Source organism: Pseudophryne corroboree, chromosome 7, assembly GCF_028390025.1.
Source record: "Pseudophryne corroboree isolate aPseCor3 chromosome 7, aPseCor3.hap2, whole genome shotgun sequence".
In the NCBI taxonomy this organism is placed as follows: Eukaryota; Metazoa; Chordata; class Amphibia; order Anura; family Myobatrachidae; genus Pseudophryne; species Pseudophryne corroboree.
This window is the reverse complement of record NC_086450.1, coordinates 41,653,512-41,678,636: the sequence shown is the minus strand read 5'-3', so window position 1 is coordinate 41,678,636 and position 25,125 is coordinate 41,653,512. Positions and strand designations below refer to the sequence as shown.

Below are 25,125 nucleotides of genomic sequence, written 5' to 3'. Positions count from 1 at the left end.
CAAGGGCCTCCAAATTGCCTCTTTTTCCTGCCAGTATAAGTACGGACTGTGTGACGTGCCTACTTGGATGCGGTCACTCATATAATCCTCCACCATTCTTTCAATGTTGAGAGAATCATATGCAGTGACAGTAGACGACATGTCCGTAATCGTTGTCAGGTCCTTCAGTCCGGACCAGATGTCAGCATCAGCAGTCGCTCCAGACTGCCCTGCATCACCGCCAGCGGGTGGGCTCGGAATTCTGAGCCTTTTCCTCACACCCCCAGTTGCGGGAGAATGTGAAGGAGGAGATGTTGACAGGTCGCGTTCCGCTTGACTTGACAATTTTCTCACCAGCAGGTCTTTCAACCCCAGCAGACTTGTGTCTGCCGGAAAGAGAGATCCAAGGTAGGCTTTAAATCTAGGATCGAGCACGGTGGCCAAAATGTAGTGCTCTGATTTCAACAGATTGACCACCCGTGAATCCTTGTTAAGCGAATTAAGGGCTCCATCCACAAGTCCCACATGCCTAGCGGAATCGCTCCGTGTTAGCTCCTCCTTCAATGTCTCCAGCTTCTTCTGCAAAAGCCTGATGAGGGGAATGACCTGACTCAGGCTGGCAGTGTCTGAACTGACTTCACGTGTGGCAAATTCAAAGGGCATCAGAACCTTGCACAACGTTGAAATCATTCTCCACTGCGCTTGAGACAGGTGCATTCCACCTCCTATATCGTGCTCAATTGTATAGGCTTGAATGGCCTTTTGCTGCTCCTCCAACCTCTGAAGCATATAGAGGGTTGAATTCCACCTCGTTACCACTTCTTGCTTCAGATGATGGCAGGGCAGGTTCAGTAGTTTTTGGTGGTGCTCCAGTCTTCTGTACGTGGTGCCTGTACGCCGAAAGTGTCCCGCAATTCTTCTGGCCACCGACAGCATCTCTTGCACGCCCCTGTCGTTTTTTAAATAATTCTGCACCACCAAATTCAAGGTATGTGCAAAACATGGGACGTGCTGGAATTTGCCCATATTTAATGCACACACAATATTGCTGGCGTTGTCCGATGCCACAAATCCACAGGAGAGTCCAATTGGGGTAAGCCATTCCGCGATGATCTTCCTCAGTTGCCGTAAGAGGTTTTCAGCTGTGTGCGTATTCTGGAAAGCGGTGATACAAAGCGTAGCCTGCCTAGGAAAGAGTTGGCGTTTGCGAGATGCTGCTACTGGTGCCGCCGCTGCTGTTCTTGCGGCGGGAGTCCATACATCTACCCAGTGGGCTGTCACAGTCATATAGTCCTGACCCTGCCCTGCTCCACTTGTCCACATGTCCGTGGTTAAGTGGACATTGGGTACAGCTGCATTTTTTAGGACACTGGTGACTCTTTTTCTGAGGTCTGTGTACATTTTCGGTATCGCCTGCCTAGAGAAATGGAACCTAGATGGTATTTGGTACCGGGGACACAGTACCTCCAACAAGTCTCTAGTTGGCTCTACAGTAATGATGGATACCGGAACCACGTTTCTCACCACCCAGGATGCCAAGGCCTCAGTTATCCGCTTTGCAGTAGGATGACTGCTGTGATATTTCATCTTCCTCGCAAAGGACTGTTGGACAGTCAATTGCTTGGTGGAAGTAGTAAAAGTGGTCTTACGACTTCCCCTCTGGGATGACCATCGACTCCCAGCAGCAACAACAGCAGTGCCAACAGCAGTAGGCGTTACACGCAAGGATGCATCGGAGGAATCCCAGGCAGGAGAGGAATCGTCAGAATTGCCAGTGACATGGCCTGCAGGACTATTGGCATTCCTGGGGAAGGAGGAAATTGACACTGAGGGAGTTGGTGGGGTGGTTTGCGTGAGCTTGGTTACAAGAGGAAGGTATTTACTGGTCAGTGGACTGCTTCCGCTGTCACCCAAAGTTTTTGAACTTGTCACTGACTTATTATGAATGCGCTGCAGGTGACGTATAAGGGAGGATGTTCCGAGGTGGTTAACGTCCTTACCCCTACTTATTACAGCTTGATAAAGGCAACACACGGCTTGACACCTGTTGTCCGCATTTCTGTTGAAATACTTCCACACCGAAGAGCTGATTTTTTTGGTATTTTCATCAGGCATGTCAGTGGCCAGATTCCCCCCACGGACAACAGGTGTCTCCCCGGGTGCCTGACTTAAACAAACCACCTCACCATCAGAATCCTCCTGGTCAATTTCCTCCCCAGCGCCAGCAACACCCATATCCTCCTCATCCTGGTGTACTTCAACACTGACATCTTCAATCTGACTATCAGGAACTGGACTGCGGGTGCTCCTTCCAGCACTTGCAGGGGGCGTGCAAATGGTGGAAGGCGCATGCTCTTCACGTCCAGTGTTGGGAAGGTCAGGCATCGCAACCGACACAATTGGAGTCGGACTCTCCTTGTGGATTTGGGATTTCGAAGAACGCACAGTTCTTTGCGGTGCTACTGCTTTTGCCAGCTTGAGTCTTTTCATTTTTCTAGCGAGAGGCTGAGTGCTTCCATCCTCATGTGAAGCTGAACCACTAGCCATGAACATAGGCCAGGGCCTCAGCCGTTCCTTGCCACTCCGTGTGGTAAATGGCATATTGGCAAGTTTACGCTTCTCCTCCGACAATTTTATTTTAGGTTTTGGAGTCCTTTTTTTACTGATATTTGGTGTTTTGGATTTGACATGCTCTGTACTATGACATTGGGCATCGGCCTTGGCAGACGACGTTGCTGGCATTTCATCGTCCCGGCCATGACTAGTGGCAGCAGCTTCAGCACGAGGTGGAAGTGGATCTTGATCTTTCCCTAATTTTGGAACCTCAACATTTTTGTTCTCCATATTTTAATAGGCACAACTAAAAGGCACCTCAGGTAAACAATGGAGATGGATGGATACTAGTATACTTATGGATGGACTGCCGAGTGCCGACACAGAGGTAGCTACAGCCGTGGACTACCGTACTGTGTCTGCTGCTAATATAGACTGGATGATAATGATATGAAATCAATATATATATGTATGTATATATAATATCACTAGTACTGCAGCCGGACAGGTAGATAATATATTTATTAGGTAATGATGACTGATGACGGACCTGCTGGACACTGTCAGCTCAGCAGCACCGCAGACTGCTACAGTAAGCTACTATACTATAGTAGTATGTACAAAGAAGAAAGAAAAAAAAAACCACGGGTAGGTGGTATACAATTATGGATGGACTGCCGAGTGCCGACACAGAGGTAGCTACAGCCGTGGACTACCGTACTGTGTCTGCTGCTAATATAGACTGGATGATAATGATATGAAATCAATATATATATGTATGTATATATAATATCACTAGTACTGCAGCAGGACAGGTAGATAATATATTTATTAGGTAATGATGACTGATGACGGACCTGCTGGACACTGTCAGCTCAGCAGCACCGCAGACTGCTACAGTAAGCTACTATACTATAGTAGTATGTACAAAGAAGAAAAAAAAAAAAAAAAACACGGGTAGGTGGTATACAATTATGGATGGACTGCCGAGTGCCGACACAGAGGTAGCTACAGCCGTGGACTACCGTACTGTGTCTGCTGCTAATATAGACTGGATGATAATGATATGAAATCAATATATATATGTATGTATATATAATATCACTAGTACTGCAGCCGGACAGGTAGATAATATATTTATTAGGTAATGATGACTGATGACGGACCTGCTGGACACTGTCAGCTCAGCAGCACCGCAGACTGCTACAGTAAGCTACTATACTATAGTAGTATGTACAAAGAAGAAAGAAAAAAAAAAACCACGGGTAGGTGGTATACAATTATGGATGGACTGCCGAGTGCCGACACAGAGGTAGCTACAGCCGTGGACTACCGTACTGTGTCTGCTGCTAATATAGACTGGATGATAATGATATGAAATCAATATATATATGTATGTATATATAATATCACTAGTACTGCAGCCGGACAGGTAGATAATATATTTATTAGGTAATGATGACTGATGACGGACCTGCTGGACACTGTCAGCTCAGCAGCACCGCAGACTGCTACAGTAAGCTACTATACTATAGTAGTATGTACAAAGAAGAAAGAAAAAAAAAAACCACGGGTAGGTGGTATTCAATTATGGATGGACTGCCGAGTGCCGACACAGAGGTAGCTACAGCCGTGGACTACCGTACTGTGTCTGCTGCTAATATAGACTGGATGATAATGATATGAAATCAATATATATATATATGTATGTATATATAATATCACTAGTACTGCAGCCGGACAGGTAGATAATATATTTATTAGGTAATGATGACTGATGACGGACCTGCTGGACACTGTCAGCTCAGCAGCACCGCAGACTGCTACAGTAAGCTACTATACTATAGTAGTATGTACAAAGAAGAAAGAAAAAAAAAAAACCACGGGTAGGTGGTATACAATTATGGATGGACTGCCGAGTGCCGACACAGAGGTAGCTACAGCCGTGGACTACCGTACTGTGTCTGCTGCTAATATAGACTGGATGATAATGATATGAAATCAATATATATATGTATGTATATATAATATCACTAGTACTGCAGCCGGACAGGTAGATAATATATTTATTAGGTAATGATGACTGATGACGGACCTGCTGGACACTGTCAGCTCAGCAGCACCGCAGACTGCTACAGTAAGCTACTATACTATAGTAGTATGTACAAAGAAGAAAGAAAAAAAAAAACCACGGGTAGGTGGTATACAATTATGGATGGACTGCCGAGTGCCGACGCAGAGGTAGCTACAGCCGTGGACTAACGTACTGTGTCTGCTGCTAATATAGACTGGATGATAATGATATGAAATCAATATATATATGTATGTATATATAATATCACTAGTACTGCAGCCGGACAGGTAGATAATATATTTATTAGGTAATGATGACTGATGACGGACCTGCTGGACACTGTCAGCTCAGCAGCACCGCAGACTGCTACAGTAAGCTACTATACTATAGTAGTATGTACAAAGAAGAAAGAAAAAAAAAACCACGGGTAGGTGGTATACAATTATGGATGGACTGCCGAGTGCCGACACAGAGGTAGCTACAGCCGTGGACTAACATACTGTGTCTGCTGCTAATATAGACTGGATGATAATGATATGAAATCAATATATATATGTATGTATATATAATATCACTAGTACTGCAGCCGGACAGGTAGATAATATATTTATTAGGTAATGATGACTGATGACGGACCTGCTGGACACTGTCAGCTCAGCAGCACCGCAGACTGCTACAGTAAGCTACTATACTATAGTAGTATGTACAAAGAAGAAAGAAAAAAAAAACCACGGGTAGGTGGTATACAATTATGGATGGACTGCCGAGTGCCGACACAGAGGTAGCTACAGCCGTGGACTAACATACTGTGTCTGCTGCTAATATAGACTGGACGATAATGATATGAAATCAATATATATATGTATGTATATATAATATCACTAGTACTGCAGCCGGACAGGTAGATAATATATTTATTAGGTAATGATGACTGATGACGGACCTGCTGGACACTGTCAGCTCAGCAGCACCGCAGACTGCTACAGTAAGCTACTATACTATAGTAGTATGTACAAAGAAGAAAGAAAAAAAAAAACCACGGGTAGGTGGTATACAATTATGGATGGACTGCCGAGTGCCGACACAGAGGTAGCTACAGCCGTGGACTAACGTACTGTGTCTGCTGCTAATATAGAGTCTAGACTGGATGATAAATTATTGATAATGAGATGAAATCAATATAATATCACTAGTACTGCAGCCGGACAGGTACTATATATATTTATTATGTAATGACTGATGACGGACCTGCTGGACACTGTCAGGTCAGCAGCACCGCAGACTGCTACAGTAAGCTACTATAGTAGTATGTATAAAGAAGAATGAAAAAAAAAAAACCACGGGTAGGTGGTATACAATATTATATATATATATATATATATATTATATACAATTATATATATATATATATATATATATATATACAAATCCAAAAGCGGAAATAAAGGCACTCCAGAGGCGTAATGAAAATAGCAGAGTTGTATTTAAAGTGACGTTTCGGGGATAACCCCTTCCTCAAGACATAACCAACAAAAGAACATAGTGAACTTACCAGTATAAGTACCCCTGGATTAGCGGCATCCTCCTCCGTCTCTTCCGTCGCTTCTCCCGTCGCCGGCCGCACTCGTGATGCACTTCCGGGCAGTGGCTCTGCCTAGGTAGCCATAGCAACCCAGGCTGCTTGCGTTCCATCCCAGAGGGCTCATGTTGTAGTCCGGGCTCGAGAGCGCTGCGGGTGGTTGGAGGCTGGTACTACCGCATAAATCCTTACAAGATCTAAAACAAGACATGTACATAAAAACGGCAATGAAACAGCATTCATGTAATTCAAAGACATCTCTGTCCAGACCAAAAAGGCTGGGACATTAATAAACTGATCTTATCATATTGCATTATAAAAATACAGTGATGGCACTCAGATCTCCAGATCAAAAGATAAACATATGTACTCGCTACATCAGGCTATTCCAGTTGATTTTATCATTAAGCCCATTGGGCCACATAGTGTTGAGTCTGAATATCCATCTAGATTCTGCCAGAAGTAAAGCTTTCTGGCGATCACCCCCTCTAATCGACAGAGGAATATGGTCGATCATAAAATATTTTAGCGTGGACAATGAATGACCCTGGGATTTAAAATGACGGGCCACTGGCTGATCTAAATTCTTACCTGCTAAACTTATAGCAGAACGATGTAAGGCCATTCTATCCCTGAATGGCCTAGTGGTCTGTCCAACGTAGTAAAGCCCACACGGGCAACAGATTACATACACCACAAATTCAGTTCTGCAGGTAAGGACATGCCTGATCTCAAAAGATTTCTCACAGTGTGGATGGGAAAATTTTTTACAGGGCTGCATGTATTTACAGGTGGTACAGTTGAAACAACTGTAACATCCCGGGGGTTTATAATATACATTAGGTAAAACTTCCTTGTCTAGCCCCGAGATATCAGATCTAACCAGCCTGTCTCGAAGATTACGACCCCTTTTAAATGCTGCCATGGGCCTAGATTCTCTAAAGCAGGGTAGTTCCTTGTCTGATTTGACAATAGGCCACAACGCTTGAGTGGCCTTGTTAATAATTGGGCTGGCAGTAGTGAATTGGCTAACCCAGGGGATACGTATATCTTGCTCTCTCACTTTGGATTGTAATAATTGAGACCTAGGCATATCCAAAACCATAGTTTTTTGTTGGCTCAAAATTTTCGGGTCATATCCACGCGAGATGAATTTCAAAATAAGATCATCCAAACGCTCAGGGAGAGTTGTATGATCACTCACTATTCTGGCTATTCGCATCATCTGAGACAGGGGTAAACCCCGTTTGAGTGCTGGTGGGTGATGGCTGTCAGCCCTTAGAAAGGTATTGCGATCAACATTTTTGTAAAAGATATCCGTGCTAATGGTTCCATCTGAGATCATGACCTTAACATCTAAAAAATGCATAACATCAGAGCTACAAGAATACGTATATTTAATGCCTGAATGTTGGCTGTTGACACTGCACATCAGATCATCAAAACTATCTCTACTCCCGGTCCACAAGATGAAAATATCATCTATGTACCGGGAGTAGAGAAGGAGATGCTGGCTTACATCGGGTCGATTCAAAAAATTATACTCTTCTTGGGCAAACATAAATACATTTGCGTACGATGGGGCCACAGCCGACCCCATCGCACATCCCCGGCGTTGCAGGAAAAACTGACTATCAAAAATAAAAAAATTTCTATATAGGGTCAGTTCCAACAGCTTAATGAATAAATTGTGGTCAAAGATCTCAGGGTCAAGATGGCATTCAAGGAAACTCCGCATAGCCTCCACACCTTCAACATGCCGTATGGAGGTGTAGAGGCTACAGACGTCTAAGCAACACATAATGGTACCCTGTGGGACTCGTGACACATCAAGCAGCAATTTAATAAAACTGGTGGTGTCCTTCAGAAAAGAACGCTTCCTTAACAGTAAAGGTTGCAAGATAAAATCCAACAGCTGAGCTATTGTCTGTAATAGCGAGTTCCTAGCCGATATGATAGGCCGTCCAGGGGGGAAAACACTATCCTTGTGCAATTTCGGAAGAGTATAGAGCACAGGAGTTACTGGGTGCTCTTTATAAAGAATCTTCTGTAGAGATGGAGTCAACAGGCCCTCTTGGACAGCAGTATCAAGGATGGCTCTCACTTCACGTTGATATTCCTTAGTCGGGTCACCCGGCAGTTTTATATATACAGCTGGATCAGACAACTGACGAGCGATTTCAGCCCGGTAGTCTGTGATATTTTGAACCACCACGGCCCCGCCCTTATCGGCGGGCCTGATGACTATGTCTTTGTAGCTGGCTAAATTTTTAAGAGCGATAGTTTCAAGGTGAGACAAATTTTTGCGTATACGCCCTGGAGCAGAGACAAATTTCGTGACGGAGTCATCCAAAAGTCTATTGAAAGTTTTTAATGATGAATTTGACGAAACAGGATCAAATTTGGAACTAGAGTGTAGATGCAAAAAGGGATCCAAATGCGTAGTTACTGTATTAACAGGACGAGACTGAAAATGTTCTTTTAATCGTCATTTACGTGCCAATTTATGGTGATCTTGTTGCCAATCAAAACCGTCGTGCATATTGGTCGGCACAAAGGATAAACCTTTCTGTAGCACTTGTATTTCATCGTCAGTTAATGATCTATCAGATAGATTAAAAATTAACGAATCTTCTTTTTGTCGACATTTCTGCCGCCTCTTGTTCTGCCCTCCCCGACGGGTGGACGATCGCTTGGGTGGCTTGCTTGCTGAGGGTCGTTGCCTAAAGGGACAGTAGTGCTCAATTGGCCATCTTCAGAATCGGTGATACAGAAATCACTATCACTGTTGCTATTAGTTGTATCACGGGCAGAGCGTTTTTTCTGCCATGGTCGTCTCTTTTGGTAACGAGATTTACCACGATATTCGCCCTCAGAGCCAGATAACCAGCGATAAACTCTGTTTTCATCGTAGTCATTATCAACTGTGGATCGTTTGTTCTTCTTAAATTTAAGTAGATCTTTTCTATACTGTTCACAACTCTGTTCAAGTTTGGTGACCCAGCTCGCATTATTGGGGTCATTCAACAATTTCTTGGACTCTTTCTCTAGAGTCTTAATTTTAGCACGAGTGGAGTCCAATTCAGAGCGTGACTCCTCGATCACTAAAACCATCAGGTCTAGTGCGCACCTGTTTAGGATGCCAATCCATTTTCTGATGAAGTCAGGATTACCTCTCCCAATCGTAGGGGTATTTCTGCAGCGAAACCCCCGAGGGATTTTTTTATCTCTATAATATTCTGTTAGAGAGGAGGCATGTAAGAGATAATCCGTCTCTCTGCGTTTAAGCTTGAAAAGCTGAAAATACACATCTTCCATGGTAAGCTTGGCATCATACCCAGGTACTTTCTCTTTAAGAAGAATACCTTCTATTTGCTCTGTGGTAAAGCCAAAAATCTCACCGGGCGGTACTATGAAATTTTGACATCCTGCTGGATCTTGTGAGGCTGAAGTGCCACTGGCTGAATCCATAATGTCGATGCTGTATGCAAATGCCACACCAGTGAAAACCGCAGTGCAAAGTTTAAAACAACAGACAGCCTGGCTTAGCTGTCTGCAGAGGCACAAAATAGGTCAGTCCAAATAGTCAATATGGTAAAATTACCGTAGGTGCCATGCAACATGAGCTACAGAAACTGCAGTTCCAATGTATAAAGATACAAATCAGCCGGCACTCGTTCGTGTATTCAATCAGCTAGCCCCGGTGCCGTAGTCCAGTGAATACATGCAAATCCAAAAGCGGAAATAAAGGCACTCCAGAGGCGTAATGAAAATAGCAGAGTTGTATTTAAAGTGACGTTTCGGGGATAACCCCTTCCTCAAGACATAACCAACAAAAGAACATAGTGAACTTACCAGTATAAGTACCCCTGGATTAGCGGCATCCTCCTCCGTCTCTTCCGTCGCTTCTCCCGTCGCCGGCCGCACTCGTGATGCACTTCCGGGCAGTGGCTCTGCCTAGGTAGCCATAGCAACCCAGGCTGCTTGCGTTCCATCCCAGAGGGCTCATGTTGTAGTCCGGGCTCGAGAGCGCTGCGGGTGGTTGGAGGCTGGTACTACCGCATAAATCCTTACAAGATCTAAAACAAGACATGTACATAAAAACGGCAATGAAACAGCATTCATGTAATTCAAAGACATCTCTGTCCAGACCAAAAAGGCTGGGACATTAATAAACTGATCTTATCATATTGCATTAACTACGCATTTGGATCCCTTTTTGCATCTACACTCTAGTTCCAAATTTGATCCTGTTTCGTCAAATTCATCATTAAAAACTTTCAATAGACTTTTGGATGACTCCGTCACGAAATTTGTCTCTGCTCCAGGGCGTATACGCAAAAATTTGTCTCACCTTGAAACTATCGCTCTTAAAAATTTAGCCAGCTACAAAGACATAGTCATCAGGCCCGCCGATAAGGGCGGGGCCGTGGTGGTTCAAAATATCACAGACTACCGGGCTGAAATCGCTCGTCAGTTGTCTGATCCAGCTGTATATATAAAACTGCCGGGTGACCCGACTAAGGAATATCAACGTGAAGTGAGAGCCATCCTTGATACTGCTGTCCAAGAGGGCCTGTTGACTCCATCTCTACAGAAGATTCTTTATAAAGAGCACCCAGTAACTCCTGTGCTCTATACTCTTCCGAAATTGCACAAGGATAGTGTTTTCCCCCCTGGACGGCCTATCATATCGGCTAGGAACTCGCTATTACAGACAATAGCTCAGCTGTTGGATTTTATCTTGCAACCTTTACTGTTAAGGAAGCGTTCTTTTCTGAAGGACACCACCAGTTTTATTAAATTGCTGCTTGATGTGTCACGAGTCCCACAGGGTACCATTATGTGTTGCTTAGACGTCTGTAGCCTCTACACCTCCATACGGCATGTTGAAGGTGTGGAGGCTATGCGGAGTTTCCTTGAATGCCATCTTGACCCTGAGATCTTTGACCACAATTTATTCATTAAGCTGTTGGAACTGACCCTATATAGAAATTTTTTTATTTTTGATAGTCAGTTTTTCCTGCAACGCCGGGGATGTGCGATGGGGTCGGCTGTGGCCCCATCGTACGCAAATGTATTTATGTTTGCCCAAGAAGAGTATAATTTTTTGAATCGACCCGATGTAAGCCAGCATCTCCTTCTCTACTCCCGGTACATAGATGATATTTTCATCTTGTGGACCGGGAGTAGAGATAGTTTTGATGATCTGATGTGCAGTGTCAACAGCCAACATTCAGGCATTAAATATACGTATTCTTGTAGCTCTGATGTTATGCATTTTTTAGATGTTAAGGTCATGATCTCAGATGGAACCATTAGCACGGATATCTTTTACAAAAATGTTGATCGCAATACCTTTCTAAGGGCTGACAGCCATCACCCACCAGCACTCAAACGGGGTTTACCCCTGTCTCAGATGATGCGAATAGCCAGAATAGTGAGTGATCATACAACTCTCCCTGAGCGTTTGGATGATCTTATTTTGAAATTCATCTCGCGTGGATATGACCCGAAAATTTTGAGCCAACAAAAAACTATGGTTTTGGATATGCCTAGGTCTCAATTATTACAATCCAAAGTGAGAGAGCAAGATATACGTATCCCCTGGGTTAGCCAATTCACTACTGCCAGCCCAATTATTAACAAGGCCACTCAAGCGTTGTGGCCTATTGTCAAATCAGACAAGGAACTACCCTGCTTTAGAGAATCTAGGCCCATGGCAGCATTTAAAAGGGGTCGTAATCTTCGAGACAGGCTGGTTAGATCTGATATCTCGGGGCTAGACAAGGAAGTTTTACCTAATGTATATTATAAACCCCCGGGATGTTACAGTTGTTTCAACTGTACCACCTGTAAATACATGCAGCCCTGTAAAAATTTTTCCCATCCACACTGTGAGAAATCTTTTGAGATCAGGCATGTCCTTACCTGCAGAACTGAATTTGTGGTGTATGTAATCTGTTGCCCGTGTGGGCTTTACTACGTTGGACAGACCACTAGGCCATTCAGGGATAGAATGGCCTTACATCGTTCTGCTATAAGTTTAGCAGGTAAGAATTTAGATCAGCCAGTGGCCCGTCATTTTAAATCCCAGGGTCATTCATTGTCCACGCTAAAATATTTTATGATCGACCATATTCCTCTGTCGATTAGAGGGGGTGATCGCCAGAAAGCTTTACTTCTGGCAGAATCTAGATGGATATTCAGACTCAACACTATGTGGCCCAATGGGCTTAATGATAAAATCAACTGGAATAGCCTGATGTAGCGAGTACATATGTTTATCTTTTGATCTGGAGATCTGAGTGCCATCACTGTATTTTTATAATGCAATATGATAAGATCAGTTTATTAATGTCCCAGCCTTTTTGGTCTGGACAGAGATGTCTTTGAATTACATGAATGCTGTTTCATTGCCGTTTTTATGTACATGTCTTGTTTTAGATCTTGTAAGGATTTATGCGGTAGTACCAGCCTCCAACCACCCGCAGCGCTCTCGAGCCCGGACTACAACATGAGCCCTCTGGGATGGAACGCAAGCAGCCTGGGTTGCTATGGCTACCTAGGCAGAGCCACTGCCCGGAAGTGCATCACGAGTGCGGCCGGCGACGGGAGAAGCGACGGAAGAGACGGAGGAGGATGCCGCTAATCCAGGGGTACTTATACTGGTAAGTTCACTATGTTCTTTTGTTGGTTATGTCTTGAGGAAGGGGTTATCCCCGAAACGTCACTTTAAATACAACTCTGCTATTTTCATTACGCCTCTGGAGTGCCTTTATTTCCGCTTTTGGATTTGCATGTATTCACTGGACTACGGCACCGGGGCTAGCTGATTGAATACACGAACGAGTGCCGGCTGATTTGTATCTTTATATATATATATATATATATATATTAAACTGGTGGTGATTGATTATTAAACTGGTGGTCAGGTCACTCACGTTGCAACTTGCAACTAGTACTCCGAGTCCTAAGCAGACAATCACAAAATATATTATTATACTGGTGGTCAGTGTGGTCACAACAATGGCAGTGTGGCACTGACTCTGGCAGCAAAAGTGTGCACTGTACGTTATATGTACTCCTGAGTCCTGCTCTCAGACTCTAACTGCTCCCCACTGTCAGTGTCTCCCCCACAAGTCAGATAATACAATACACTTACAGTCACACTATCTAATCTATATCACTTCAGCAAGTAGTATAGTAGTATAGTAGTACTCCTCCTAATAATGCTCCCCAAAATTACTACTACTGTGTCTCTCTCGTCTCTACTGTGTCTCTCTCTTCTCTAAACGGAGAGGACGCCAGCCACGTCCTCTCCCTATGACTCTCAATGCACGTGTGAAAATGGCGGCGACGCGCGGCTCCTTATATAGAATCCGAGTCTCGTGATAGAATCCGAGCCTCGCGAGAATCCGACAGCGGGATGATGACGTTCGGGCGCGCTCGGGTTAACCGAGCAAGGCGGGAAGATCCGAGTCGCTCGGACCCGTGAAAAAAAACATGAAGTTCGGGCGGGTTCGGATTCAGAGGAACCGAACCCGCTCATCTCTACCAAGTATGCTGTATTTGCGGATCTGAGTACACAACCAGCACACCGGAAAAGAGAGCAGCTGCCAGCAAGAAGAAACAGACGTGGGGTGGGGGAATGCGTGCTTAGAAAGCTCCATTCTGTCTCCTATTACAATCTGCATGAGGCCGACTGTAGCTTATTAAGTGCTGATTATACCTTTCTCATCGCTGGCCATACTTGTTCTGTAATCAAACTATTTGGAAACCCCCCGCTCGAAATACTGCGTTTGCCCTGAACTGTGCAACTTCGTTAAGCCATGCTGCACTGCAGTTGGGGCAGATGTAACGTGCAGAGAGATTAGGTTTGGATGGGGTGTGTCCAAATTTACCTTTGAATTGCAGTGTAAAAATAAAGCTGTCCAGCATCTGTGGGCCACTTACAAAAGCAACCAGTACTTACCCTGCATGCAAAACAAATACATTTATTTGCACTGTATTATTGATAAATATGGGATATATGTTATGGGTATAACTTTTATTTACTTTTTCTCTATTTTTATTTTTCCAGAAGCGGATATGAAGGTGACCCTGGGTCCACAGCCTCCATGCACTAATAATGAAATCTCCCAGTTCTGGATGGATACGTCACTCAAGGGCCTATTCCTTTGTAATGGCATCAAGTGGATACCAGTGTTTGAAAGTAAGAATATGATCATACATAAGGGCTTATGGCTAGGATGCTGGTTGACAGGTACTGCTGCAGTTTTTCAATTTTTGTAGCAATATATATCATGTTCCAATTTTTTACATCATCTATGACTGAAGATGCTGAAGGCTGTAGACTTATCATACAACTAACAAGTGCTAGCTGTGGCCAAAAAATACTGTACATGGCATATACAGCACAGTACAGCAATGCTAGAACACGGTAGAACATTCTGAATTTGAGTACGATAACAAAATAGGTACTGAGAATCCCATACATCAATTGATACACAGAAGGGTATATTTTTCAAAGTGTTTGAAAGAATATTATCTCCGTCCTGACACTACCCTTGGTAAGCCTAGATGCATCTGTACTGCCCCTCTTGACCCAATAGATTGACTAGCACCACTCACATATATATTTCATTTTTTCTTTGGGTGGGGACGAGACACCCTTTCCCCTTCTTCTGACACCTATGGAACCAACCCAAATCTTAGGGGGTGATTTAGACCTGATGGCTGCTGTTCGTTTTTGCACAGCGGGTGATCCGGTCCTAACTGAGCATGCGTATGCACAGGGCCGTTTCTAGACAATTTGGCTCCCAGTGCGAGATTTCAAAATGCGCCCCCCCCCCCCCCTATTGCTCTAAAAAAAAAAAAAAAGTGTGCCCCCCCCCCATATAGCCATAAAAAGAAAAAGCATGCGCGCGCCGTAGGCGCGCGCGCTCCCGACAAGGGTGTGTGGCCTGATTAAAATGGGCGTGGTCTCATTAAAGTGGGCATGGCCTCATCTGATATCATCACACCCACCACAGTGGGGAAAAAATAAAAATAAAAAAGTCCCCTTTTTACACATTACAGCAGGCAAGTGTCCCCATATTACACAGCGCGGCAGGCAGGTGTCCCCATTTTACACAGCGCGGCAGGCAGGTGTCCCCATTTTACACAGCGCGGAAGGCTGGTATCCCCATTTTACACAGTACGCAGGCAGGTGCCCTCATTTTACACAGTACGCAGGCAGGTATCCCCATTTTACAAAGTACAGCAGGCAGGTATCCCCATTTTACACAGCACGGCAGGCAGATATCCCCATTTTACACAGCACGGCAGGCAGATATCCCCATTTTACACAGTACGCAGGCAGGTGCCCCCATATTACACAGTACGCAGGCAGGTGCCCCCATATTACACAGTGTGGCAGGCAGGTGCCCCCATATTACACAGTACGCAGGCAGGTGCCCCCATATTACACAGTGTGGCAGGCAGGTGCCCCCATATTACACAGTACGCAGGCAGGTGCCCCCATATTACACAGTACGCAGGCAGATGCCCCCATATTACACAGTACGCAGGCAGGTGCCCCCATATTACACAGTACGCAGGCAGGTGCCCCCATATTACACAGTGTGGCAGGCAGGTATCCCCATAGGCAGGTGCCCCCATAATACACAGTGTGGCAGGCAGGTATCCCCATAGGCAGGTGCCCCCATATTACACAGTGTGGCAGGCAGGTATCCCCATAAGCAGGTGCCCCCATTTTACACAGTGCGGCAGCGGCAGGCAGGTTTCAAGCTGAGGAGAAGGAAGGGGGAGAGGGGGGGGAGAGAGAGAGAATACTTACGTCTTCCCGCTCTTCGGTCCCGCCGCCTCACGTCCCTCGCGCCGGCCGCCTCCTCCTTCTTCTTGCTTCTCCTTCTCGCCTCTCCCGAGCGCTCCTGCTCGGGGGGCGGGGCTTTGCGGAATGACGCGTTTGCGTCGTGACATCACGACGCAACGCGTCATTCCGCGAAACTCCGCCCCCAGAGCAGGAGCGCTCGGGAGAGGCGAGAAGGAGTAACATAGTGCCGCGGCGGGCGCCCCGTGCGGTTGCACGGCTCGCCCGCCCCTAGAAACGGCACTGCGTATGCACCGCAATGCGCACTCGCGTTGACAAACGACAACAGGCATCGCTGGTCAGCGACGGGATGGTGCAAAAATTTAATTTGCACGGGCGTTCGCAAGGTGATTGACAGGAAGAGGCCGATTGTGGGTGGTGTCTGACTGTTTACTGGGAGTGTCCGGAAAAACGCAGGCGTTCCCAAGCGTTTTCAGGGAGGGCGTGTGACGTCTGCTCCGGCCCCGATCAGCCTGTTCTCATCGCACTGGAGGAGTAAGTCCTGGGCTGCGCACACACTGGATGTTTTACAGCTCGGCATACACATGAGATCGCACACTTGCACAGTGGATTTACACTCCCCCTTGGGCGGCGACTCTCTGAACGCAGGACAGAAATGTTAGCAGCCCAGCAATCAGGTCTGAATCACCCTCTACATCTCTCTGCACATGTTACATCTGCAGTGCAACATGGTTTTGCCCATTTGCTTGCTTCTTTGCTTAACTTATAAACATGAATCAATTCTAACAATTAAAAAAGAAAGAGAAGAAAAGATAAACCAGTAACAAAAAAAGAAAGGAAAAGATAAGAGGGAGCGGGCTGCTGGGGTGGGGGGATTAGGGGAAGAGGGGGATAGTCCGTGTGTTTGATTAAACAAATTCTTAAAGTAAGTGAACATCTAGGATTATCGGCTCAGTTGTGTCAATCAGAAGTGAGTTTGGACGACTCTGCCCTATATTAAAAACCATATGCTGGAGCCTTCACTTCCACAGTCTGATCTTCACCTTGTGATGGGATGATGGCAGGGCCGGTGCAAGGTTTCTTGGCACCTTAGGCAAAACTTCAGCCCCCCCTTTCTCACCACCATCACTTTCTAATCCTTCAGGTGAAAGTGTGTATGCAAGGTCTTATACGTTCCGGGCCCACCCACTTAACCTTGGCACATACACTCTGTACAGTCCACACTTAGGGCGGGATGTATTAACATACATCGCCGCCCCTCGCCGGTTACCGCAGCGATGTTGATCGCATATGTACTAACATATGCGATCAACATCGCGATGCGGTGACGGAGGCCCCCCGCGATACCTGTTAGGTGGTCTGCGGGGGGTCTCCGTCACCTCCCCGGGGTCCCCACACTGGCTAGATGCCGGGAAGCAGCAGCAGGCTGCCCCCGGCACCTCCTCCTCCCCCCTGCAGCCGGAAGGACGTCCGGCTGCGTTGCTAGGGGGAGGAGGACACTACCTTCCGGGTCCAGGGCAGCCTGGAGGAAGGTAAGCCAGGGGGAAGGGGGGTCGGCGTCTGCGGCGGGGGTCGACGGTGTCGGCGGGTTGCGGCGGTCGGCGAAAAGAAGCCCATAGGCTTCTATAGGGTTTCGCCATCCAGAGATGGCGAAACCCTGGACGCCGAAAACGCTGCGGTAGGGTCTTAGTAAATATGAAAATGCGGTAAAACCCCCGTTTTCGGGGGTTTTACCGCATTTTTGCTTTAGTACATCCCGCCCATAACCTTATATATTTTGTGTTACCTCGTGTATCAATGCTACCTATAGAGTGTAAGCCTGCGAGCAGGGCCTTCCTACCTCTATGTGTGTCTGCTTTTATCCAGTTTTGTTCTATTACTGTTGGTCCAATTATAAATAAATAATAAAATAATAATAATAAATAAACAAGTTTTACAATAGCATTGAGTACAACAAGTATGTGCCAGTAGCTTGATTAGTAGTACTAATTACTGGTCCCGCCAGAGGAGGGGAACAAGCAGGGTTGCGGGTATATAGACACCGGTGCAGGAGTAGATAATTCTACTCAATCAATCTCTCTCTCTCTCTCTCTCTCTCTCTCTCTCTCTCTTTCTCTCCCCCCCCCTCTCTCTCTCTCTCTCTCTCTCTCTCTTTCTCTCTCTCTCCCTCTCTCTCTCTATAGTGTATATATATATATATATATATATATATATACAGAGTATGTGTATATATATATATATATATATATATATATATATACAGAGTATGTATATATATATATATATATATACTCTGTACAGTCCACACATAACCTTACATATTTTGTGTTTCCTCACTTTTACATCCTCCTGACCCCTGGCCAACAGTGCTGGGTGACCATATCATACAGCCCATTAAGAACATTTGCTATTTGCACGGACCTTTATGCAATAGCACAGACAGTATAATGGTTAGCATTACTGCCTCACAGCGCTGCAGTCATGGGTTTGATTCCCACCATTGCCCAAACTGTGTGGAGTTTGTATATTCTCCCCGTGCTCGCGTGGGTTTCCTCCCACAATCCAAAAATATACTGATAGGTTAATTGGCTCCCAACAAAAATTAACAATAGTTTGAATGTGTGTGTACATGTGGCAGGGAATCTAGATTGTAAGCTCCACTGGGGCAGGGACTGATGTGAATGGCCAAATATGCTCTGTAAAGTGCTGCGGAATATCTGTGCGCTATATAAATAACTGGTAAGGGATGTAGTTGGGATACCAGCGCTCGAATCCCGACACCTGTCAGAATGCCAACGCCAGAATCCCGACAGCCGGAATTCCGAACGTAAGTATACTTGGGAGGTTAATGTTAGGCTGTGGGAAGGGGAGGGTTTGGGTTAGGGTTAGGCTGCGGGGAGGGAGGGTTAGGATTAGGGATACTTGCCTCCACTGCCCCAGTCGGGATTTCCAACAGTCTGACCACCAGAATCCCGTACCCAATCCACTGGTAATAATAGGTAGCACGTATCCCCGTGTATCAATGCTACCTATAGAGTGTAAGCCTGCGAGCAGGGCCTTCCTACCGCTATGTCTGTCTGCTAATATCCAGTTTTGTTCTATTACTGTTGGTCCAATTATAAATAATAAATAATAAATAAAAAATACTAAACAAGTTTTACAATAGCATTGAGTACAACAAGTATGTGCCAGTAGCTTGATTAGTAGTACTAATTACTGGTCCCGCCAGAGGAGGGGAGCAAGCAGCATTGCAGGTATATAGACACTGGTGCAGGAGTAGATAATTCTACTCTCTCTCTCTCTCTCTCTCTCTCTCTCTCTCTATATATATATATATATAAACAACATGCAGGTCCGGCTCTCCCATTATCCAGTCCAATAGCGCTGGGTGCCTCCACAAATATTAGAATAAACACAGCTGAAGGTGCGGCACTCCAAGCGACATAATGAAAAGACTTACATCTGTGTTGTGTCCTCAACACAGATGTAAGTCTTTTCATTATGTCGCTTGGAGTGCCGCACCTTCAGCTGTGTTTTTATATATATATATATATATATATATATTGGCATCGGGATGCCAGCAGCCGGCATCCCGGTGAACAGAATCCTGGCAGCGGGATGCCGTACGCCAAAATGCCTGCAGCTCACCTCAGAGGGAGAATAGTTGTTGGCATTCCGGCGGTCGGGATCACGGCATCGGTCTCCTGAGCGTCGGGATCCTAACTACATCATATATATATATATATATATATATATATATATATACACTGCTCAAAAAAATAAAGGGAACACGTAAACAACACAATGTAACTCCAAGTCAATCACGCTTCTGGTTAATCAAACTGTCCACTTAGGAAGCAACACTGATTGACAATCAATTTCACATGCTGTTGTGCAAATGGAATAGACAACAGGTGGAAATTATAGGCAATTAGCAAGACACCCCCAATAAAGGAGTTGTTCTGCAGGTGGTGACCACAGACCACTTCTCAGCTCCTATGCTTTCTGGCTGATGTTTTGGTCACTTTTGAAAGCTGGCGGTGCTTTCACTCTAGTGGTAGCATGAGACGGAGTCTACAACCCACACAAGTGGCTCAAGTAGTGCAGCTCATCCAGGATGGTACATCAATGCGAGCTGTGGCAAGAAGGTTTGCTGTGTCTGTCAGCGTAGTGTCCAGAGCATGGAGGCGCTACCAGGAGACAGGCCAGTACATTAGGAGATGTGGAGGAGGTCGTAGGAGGGCAACAACCCAGCAGTAGGACCGCTACCTCCGCCTTTGTGCAAGGAGGAGCACTGCCAGAGCCCTGCAAAATGACCTCCAGCAAGCCACAAATGTGAATGTGTCTACTCAAACGATCAGAAACAGACTCCATGAGGGTGGTATGATGGCCCGACGTCCACAGGTGGGGGTTGTGCTTACAGCCTAACACTGTGCAGGACGTTTGGCATTTGCCAGAGAACACCAAGATTGGCAAATTCGCCACTGGCGCCCTGTGCTCTTCACAGATGAAAGCAGGTTCTCACTGAGCACATGTGACAGACGTGACAGAGTCTGGAGACGCCAAGGAGAACGTTCTGCTGCCTGCAACATCCTCCAGCATGACCGGTTTGGCAGTGGGTCAGTAATGGTGTGGGGTGGCATTTCTTTGGGGGGCCGTACAGCCCTCCATGTGCTCGCCAGAGGTAGCCTGACTGCCATTAGGTACCGAGATGAGATCCTCAGACCCCTTGTGAGACCATATGCTGGTGCGGTTGGCCCTGGGTTCCTCCTAATGCAAGACAATGCTAGACCTCATGTGGCTGGAGTGTGTCAGCAGTTCCTGCAAGACGAAGGCATTGATGCTATGGACTGGCCCGCCCGTTCCCCAGACCTGAATCCAATTGAGCACATCTGGGACATCATGTCTCGCTCCATCCACCAACGCCACGTTGCACCACCAACTGTCCAGGAGTTGGCGGATGCTTTAGTCCAGGTCTGGGAGGAGATCCTTCAGGAGACCATCCGCCACCTCATCAGGAGCATGCCCAGGCGTTGTAGGGAGGTCATACAGGCACGTGGAGGCCACACACACTACTGAGCCTCATTTTGACTTTTTTTAAGGACATTACATCAAAGTTGGATCAGCCTGTAGTGTGTTTTTCCACTTTCATTTTGAGTGTGACTCCAAATCCAGACCTCCATGGGTAATACATTTGATTTCCATTGATAATTTTTGTGTGATTTTGTTGTCAGCACATTCAACTATGTAAAGAACAAAGTATTTAATAAGAATACAGGTTGAGTCTCCCTTATCCAAAATGCTTGGGACCAGAGGTATTTTGGATATCGGATTTTTCCGTATTTTGGAATAATTGCATACCATAATGAGATATCATGGTGATGGGACCTAAATCTAAGCACAGAATGCATTTATGTTACATATACACCTTATACACACAGCCTGAAGGTCATTGTAGCCAATATTTTTAATAACTTTGTGTATTAAACAAAGTTTGTGTACATTGCGTCATCAGAAAACAAAGGTTTCACTATCTCACTCTCACTCAAAAAAGTCCGTATTTCGGAATATTTGGATATGGGATACTCAACCTGTATTTCATTCATTCAGATCTAGGATGTGTTATTTTAGTGTTCCCTTTATTTTTTTGAGATATATATATATATATATATATATATGTGTGTGTGTGTGTATATATATATATATATATATATATATATATATACATACTTGCCTACCCTCCCGCATTCAGCATTTTTTAATTGAGCCTCCCGCTGCCCCGGAATTATTACGGCTCCTCCCGGTTTTCATATGTACTCCGTAGTAATGCTGACTGCACACGCGCCAGTCGAAACTGCCGGGGCGGAGCCTGCATAAGTGAGTGACAGCATGCAGCCTGCTGTAGTCACGATGGGGGCGGGGTTGTGCGCTCTGATTAATTGAAGTAGCGGTGCGCAAAGGTGTTAGGGTCTCCTGCCCTGTGCTGCCACGTCGTCATGGCAACCGGGAGACAAGTGCTAGCGGAGTGACCTGAGCGCAGCTGATACTCCGGTTCGGGTCTTTTGCTGTGCAGTGGTTATAGGCTCTGTGCATGGCAGGGGATCCGGTGCTGGTTTTTGTGCTCACAGTCTGTGAGGTCTGAGTGGGGCGTGGACAGCACCTGCTTTATAAGGCCTCTTTTCAGGGTGAGCAGATGCTGCTGAATCTTTGTTGGTTAGTCAGTTCATGAAAGTTAGCCAGTACTGTGTAGCTTTGTATTTGTTTGTTGCTTACTGCAAATAGGCCTGGGGATTTGGTATTACACTCTGCCAATCCAGACCTAGCAGTAAGACTGGAGTCAGTCGTTTAGCTTGCTGGGGTTCTGTTACTACTCTGTGAACTTAGCAAGTTTGCGGCTGTATTCTAAGACTTGCCTGTCTAATCCTGTCTCACTGTGCTAGGTGTCAGGGGTCAGTTTAGTGACAGTTCAAACACCAGTACATTCCTGCAGACACTGGAGTGCATAACAGTTCTGACACTAGTACTTTCCTGCAGGCACTGGTGTGCATAACATATTCAGCAGCCTAATACTCCTGTTGAAATTTTGTGGGAATATGGAGCATACCCCTCAAAATACGTTGCAACAGGTGGTCGATCAGGTGCAGGTCCTGACTCGACAATTTAATGATTTGTCCATTAAAATGCACACCTCCCAGGCTGCTGGCGGAGCTCCCGCAGCAGCAGCACCTGCAGGGGTTAAGGAGCCGAAAGTAAATCTCCCGGATCGTTTTTCTGGAGATCGCTCGCAGTTCTTTTGTTTCAAGGAGAGCTGCAAGCTATACTTCCGGCTTAGGCCTCAGTCTTCTGGGTCGGAGATTCAGCGGGTGGGCATAGTGATTTCCTTGCTACAAGGAGACCCACAGGTCTGGGCATATGGGTTGCAGCCTGACCGTCCGTCGCTTAAAAGTGTTGATGCTTTTTTTACGGCACTGGGCATGTTGTATGATGACCCTGACAAGACGGCCTCAGCCGAGGCTCAGATTTCGATCCTTAAGCAAGGGCGAAGGCCAGTTGAGGTTTACTGTACGGAGTTTCGGAGGTTGGCCCATGATACCCAGTGGAATGACCCAGCCCTGAGACACCAGTACCGAAGAGGTCTTTCAAACCAGATAAAGGACCAACTGGTACAATATCCCTTGCCTGATAGCTTGGATCAGCTCATGCAGTTATCCATCCGGGTGGATAGACGGCTGAGAGAGCGTAGGCTTGAAAGGGAGACTGAGATTTCCTTCCTTCCCAAGGGAACCTCAGACTCTGAGGAATTTTCTGAGGAGCCTATGCAGATTGGGGCTACCCGCCTCTCCTCGCGTGAGAAGATGCGGAGGAGACAGCAGGGGTTGTGTTTGTACTGTGGGAATAAAGGTCATGTGGTAGTATCATGCCCAGAAAAGCCGGAAAACTTCAGGGCCTGAGGGTGATGGGAAATATCCTGTCAGGCCAGAAGTCAGAATTTCCCAAGAAGACTTTTATCATTCCGGTGACCTTGAAGATCCTCGGTCAAACTGTCAAGACTGAGGCCTTTGTGGACAGTGGGGCCGACGGGGTTTTTATGGACCGCCAATTCGCCCTGAAACACTCTGTTCCCTTAGTACCCTTGGCATCGGAAATTGAGATTTGTGGGTTAAACGGGGAACCATTATCCCAAGGTAAAATTACCTCTTGCACTAGCCATATTTCTTTGTTTATTGGAGCCACACACTCTGAAAAATTGTCCTTTTATGTGACTGTCTGTACTTTTGCCCCATTGGTGTTGGGGTTACCCTGGTTAAGGTCCCACAATCCTCAATTTGACTGGGTCTCTGGGGAGATTCTTAGTTGGGGTACTGATTGTTTCAGGAGTTGCTTGAGCCTTCCAGTCAGGCTCTCGCAGCTAAGTTTGCCAGGATTGCCAGGGTGTTATGCAGATTTTGCGGACGTGTTCTCCAAAAAAGTTGCAGAGGTACTACCTCCCCATCGCCCCTATGACTGTGCCATTGATTTGTTGCCAAATGCTAAGCTTCCCAAGAGCAGGTTGTACTCCCTGTCACGTCCTGAGACTCAGGCTATGGCAGAGTACATTCAGGAGAACTTGGCTAAGGGATTTATCAGACCTTCACAGTCTCCAGTTGGGTCGGGGTTCTTCTTCGTGGGTAAAAAGGACGGTTCGTTGCGACCCTGCATCGACTTCAGGGAATTGAACCGTATCACGATTAAAAACTCATACCCACTGCCTCTCATTTCGGTCTTGTTTGACCAGCTTCGTACTGCCACCATTTTTTCTAAGATTGACCTACGCGGTGCGTACAATCTAATCCGAATAAGAGAGGGGGATGAATGGAAGACTGCCTTTAATACCCACTCAGGGCATTATGAATATTTGGTGATGCCTTTTGGGCTCTGTAATGCCCCGGCAGTCTTCCAGGATTTCATGAATGATGTGCTCAGGGAATATTTGGATAGATTCTTAGTTGTATACTTAGATGACATCCTAATCTTCTCCCATTCCCTGGAGGAACATCGGAAGCATGTACGCTTAGTCCTCCAGAAACTCAGAGACCACCGGCTTGGGGCGAAGCTGGAGAAGTGCGAATTTGAAGTTCAGCAAATCGCATTTCTAGGATATATTATCTCCCCAGAAGGTTTCCAAATGGAGGGTTCCAAGGTACAGGCAGTCCTGGATTGGGTGCAGCCCACTAGTTTGAAGGCGCTTCAGTGTTTCCTGGGCTATGCGAATTTTTATAGACGATTTATCGCTGGATTTTCGTCTATAGTGGCGCCCTTGGTGGCACTCACTAAGAAAGGGGCGGATGTTGCTCACTGGTCTTGTGAGGCTAAAGCGGCTTTTGCCCGTCTCAAAAGGGCATTTGTTTCGGCCAAGGTGCTGCGACACCCAGATCCAGAGCGTCCTTTTGTGGTGGAGGTGGATGCCTCTGAGATGGGTATTGGGGCAGTGCTTTCTCAGATGGGAGTGTCTGATAATCGCCTTCATCCCTGTGCTTACTTTTCCCGTAAATTTTCGCCTGCCGAGATGAATTATGACGTGGGTAACCGGGAATTGTTGGCTATTAAGGATGCACTCGAGGAGTG

The 25,125-nt window shown here is 46.0% G+C and overlaps 1 protein-coding gene and 1 long non-coding RNA gene across 2 annotated transcripts in view; one reads left to right on the top strand and one right to left on the bottom strand.

Annotated features, from left to right (window-relative positions):
• Nucleotides 1-10,252, bottom strand: part of LOC134943335 (uncharacterized) — a 32,604-nt gene extending 22,352 nt beyond the window's left edge. The window contains exons 1-2 of the long non-coding RNA XR_010181475.1: nt 10,041-10,252; nt 6,159-6,382 (exon numbers count right to left, since the gene is read on the bottom strand). This is a non-coding gene — a long non-coding RNA (uncharacterized LOC134943335). The remainder of the gene's footprint in view (nt 1-6,158; nt 6,383-10,040) is intronic.
• The window catches only part of TSPEAR (thrombospondin type laminin G domain and EAR repeats), a 183,964-nt gene that overhangs the window by 72,573 nt on the left and 86,266 nt on the right, over nt 1-25,125 (top strand). The window contains exon 6 of the mRNA XM_063932241.1: nt 14,269-14,400. Within this exon, the coding sequence (XP_063788311.1) occupies nt 14,269-14,400 (132 nt within the window). The remainder of the gene's footprint in view (nt 1-14,268; nt 14,401-25,125) is intronic.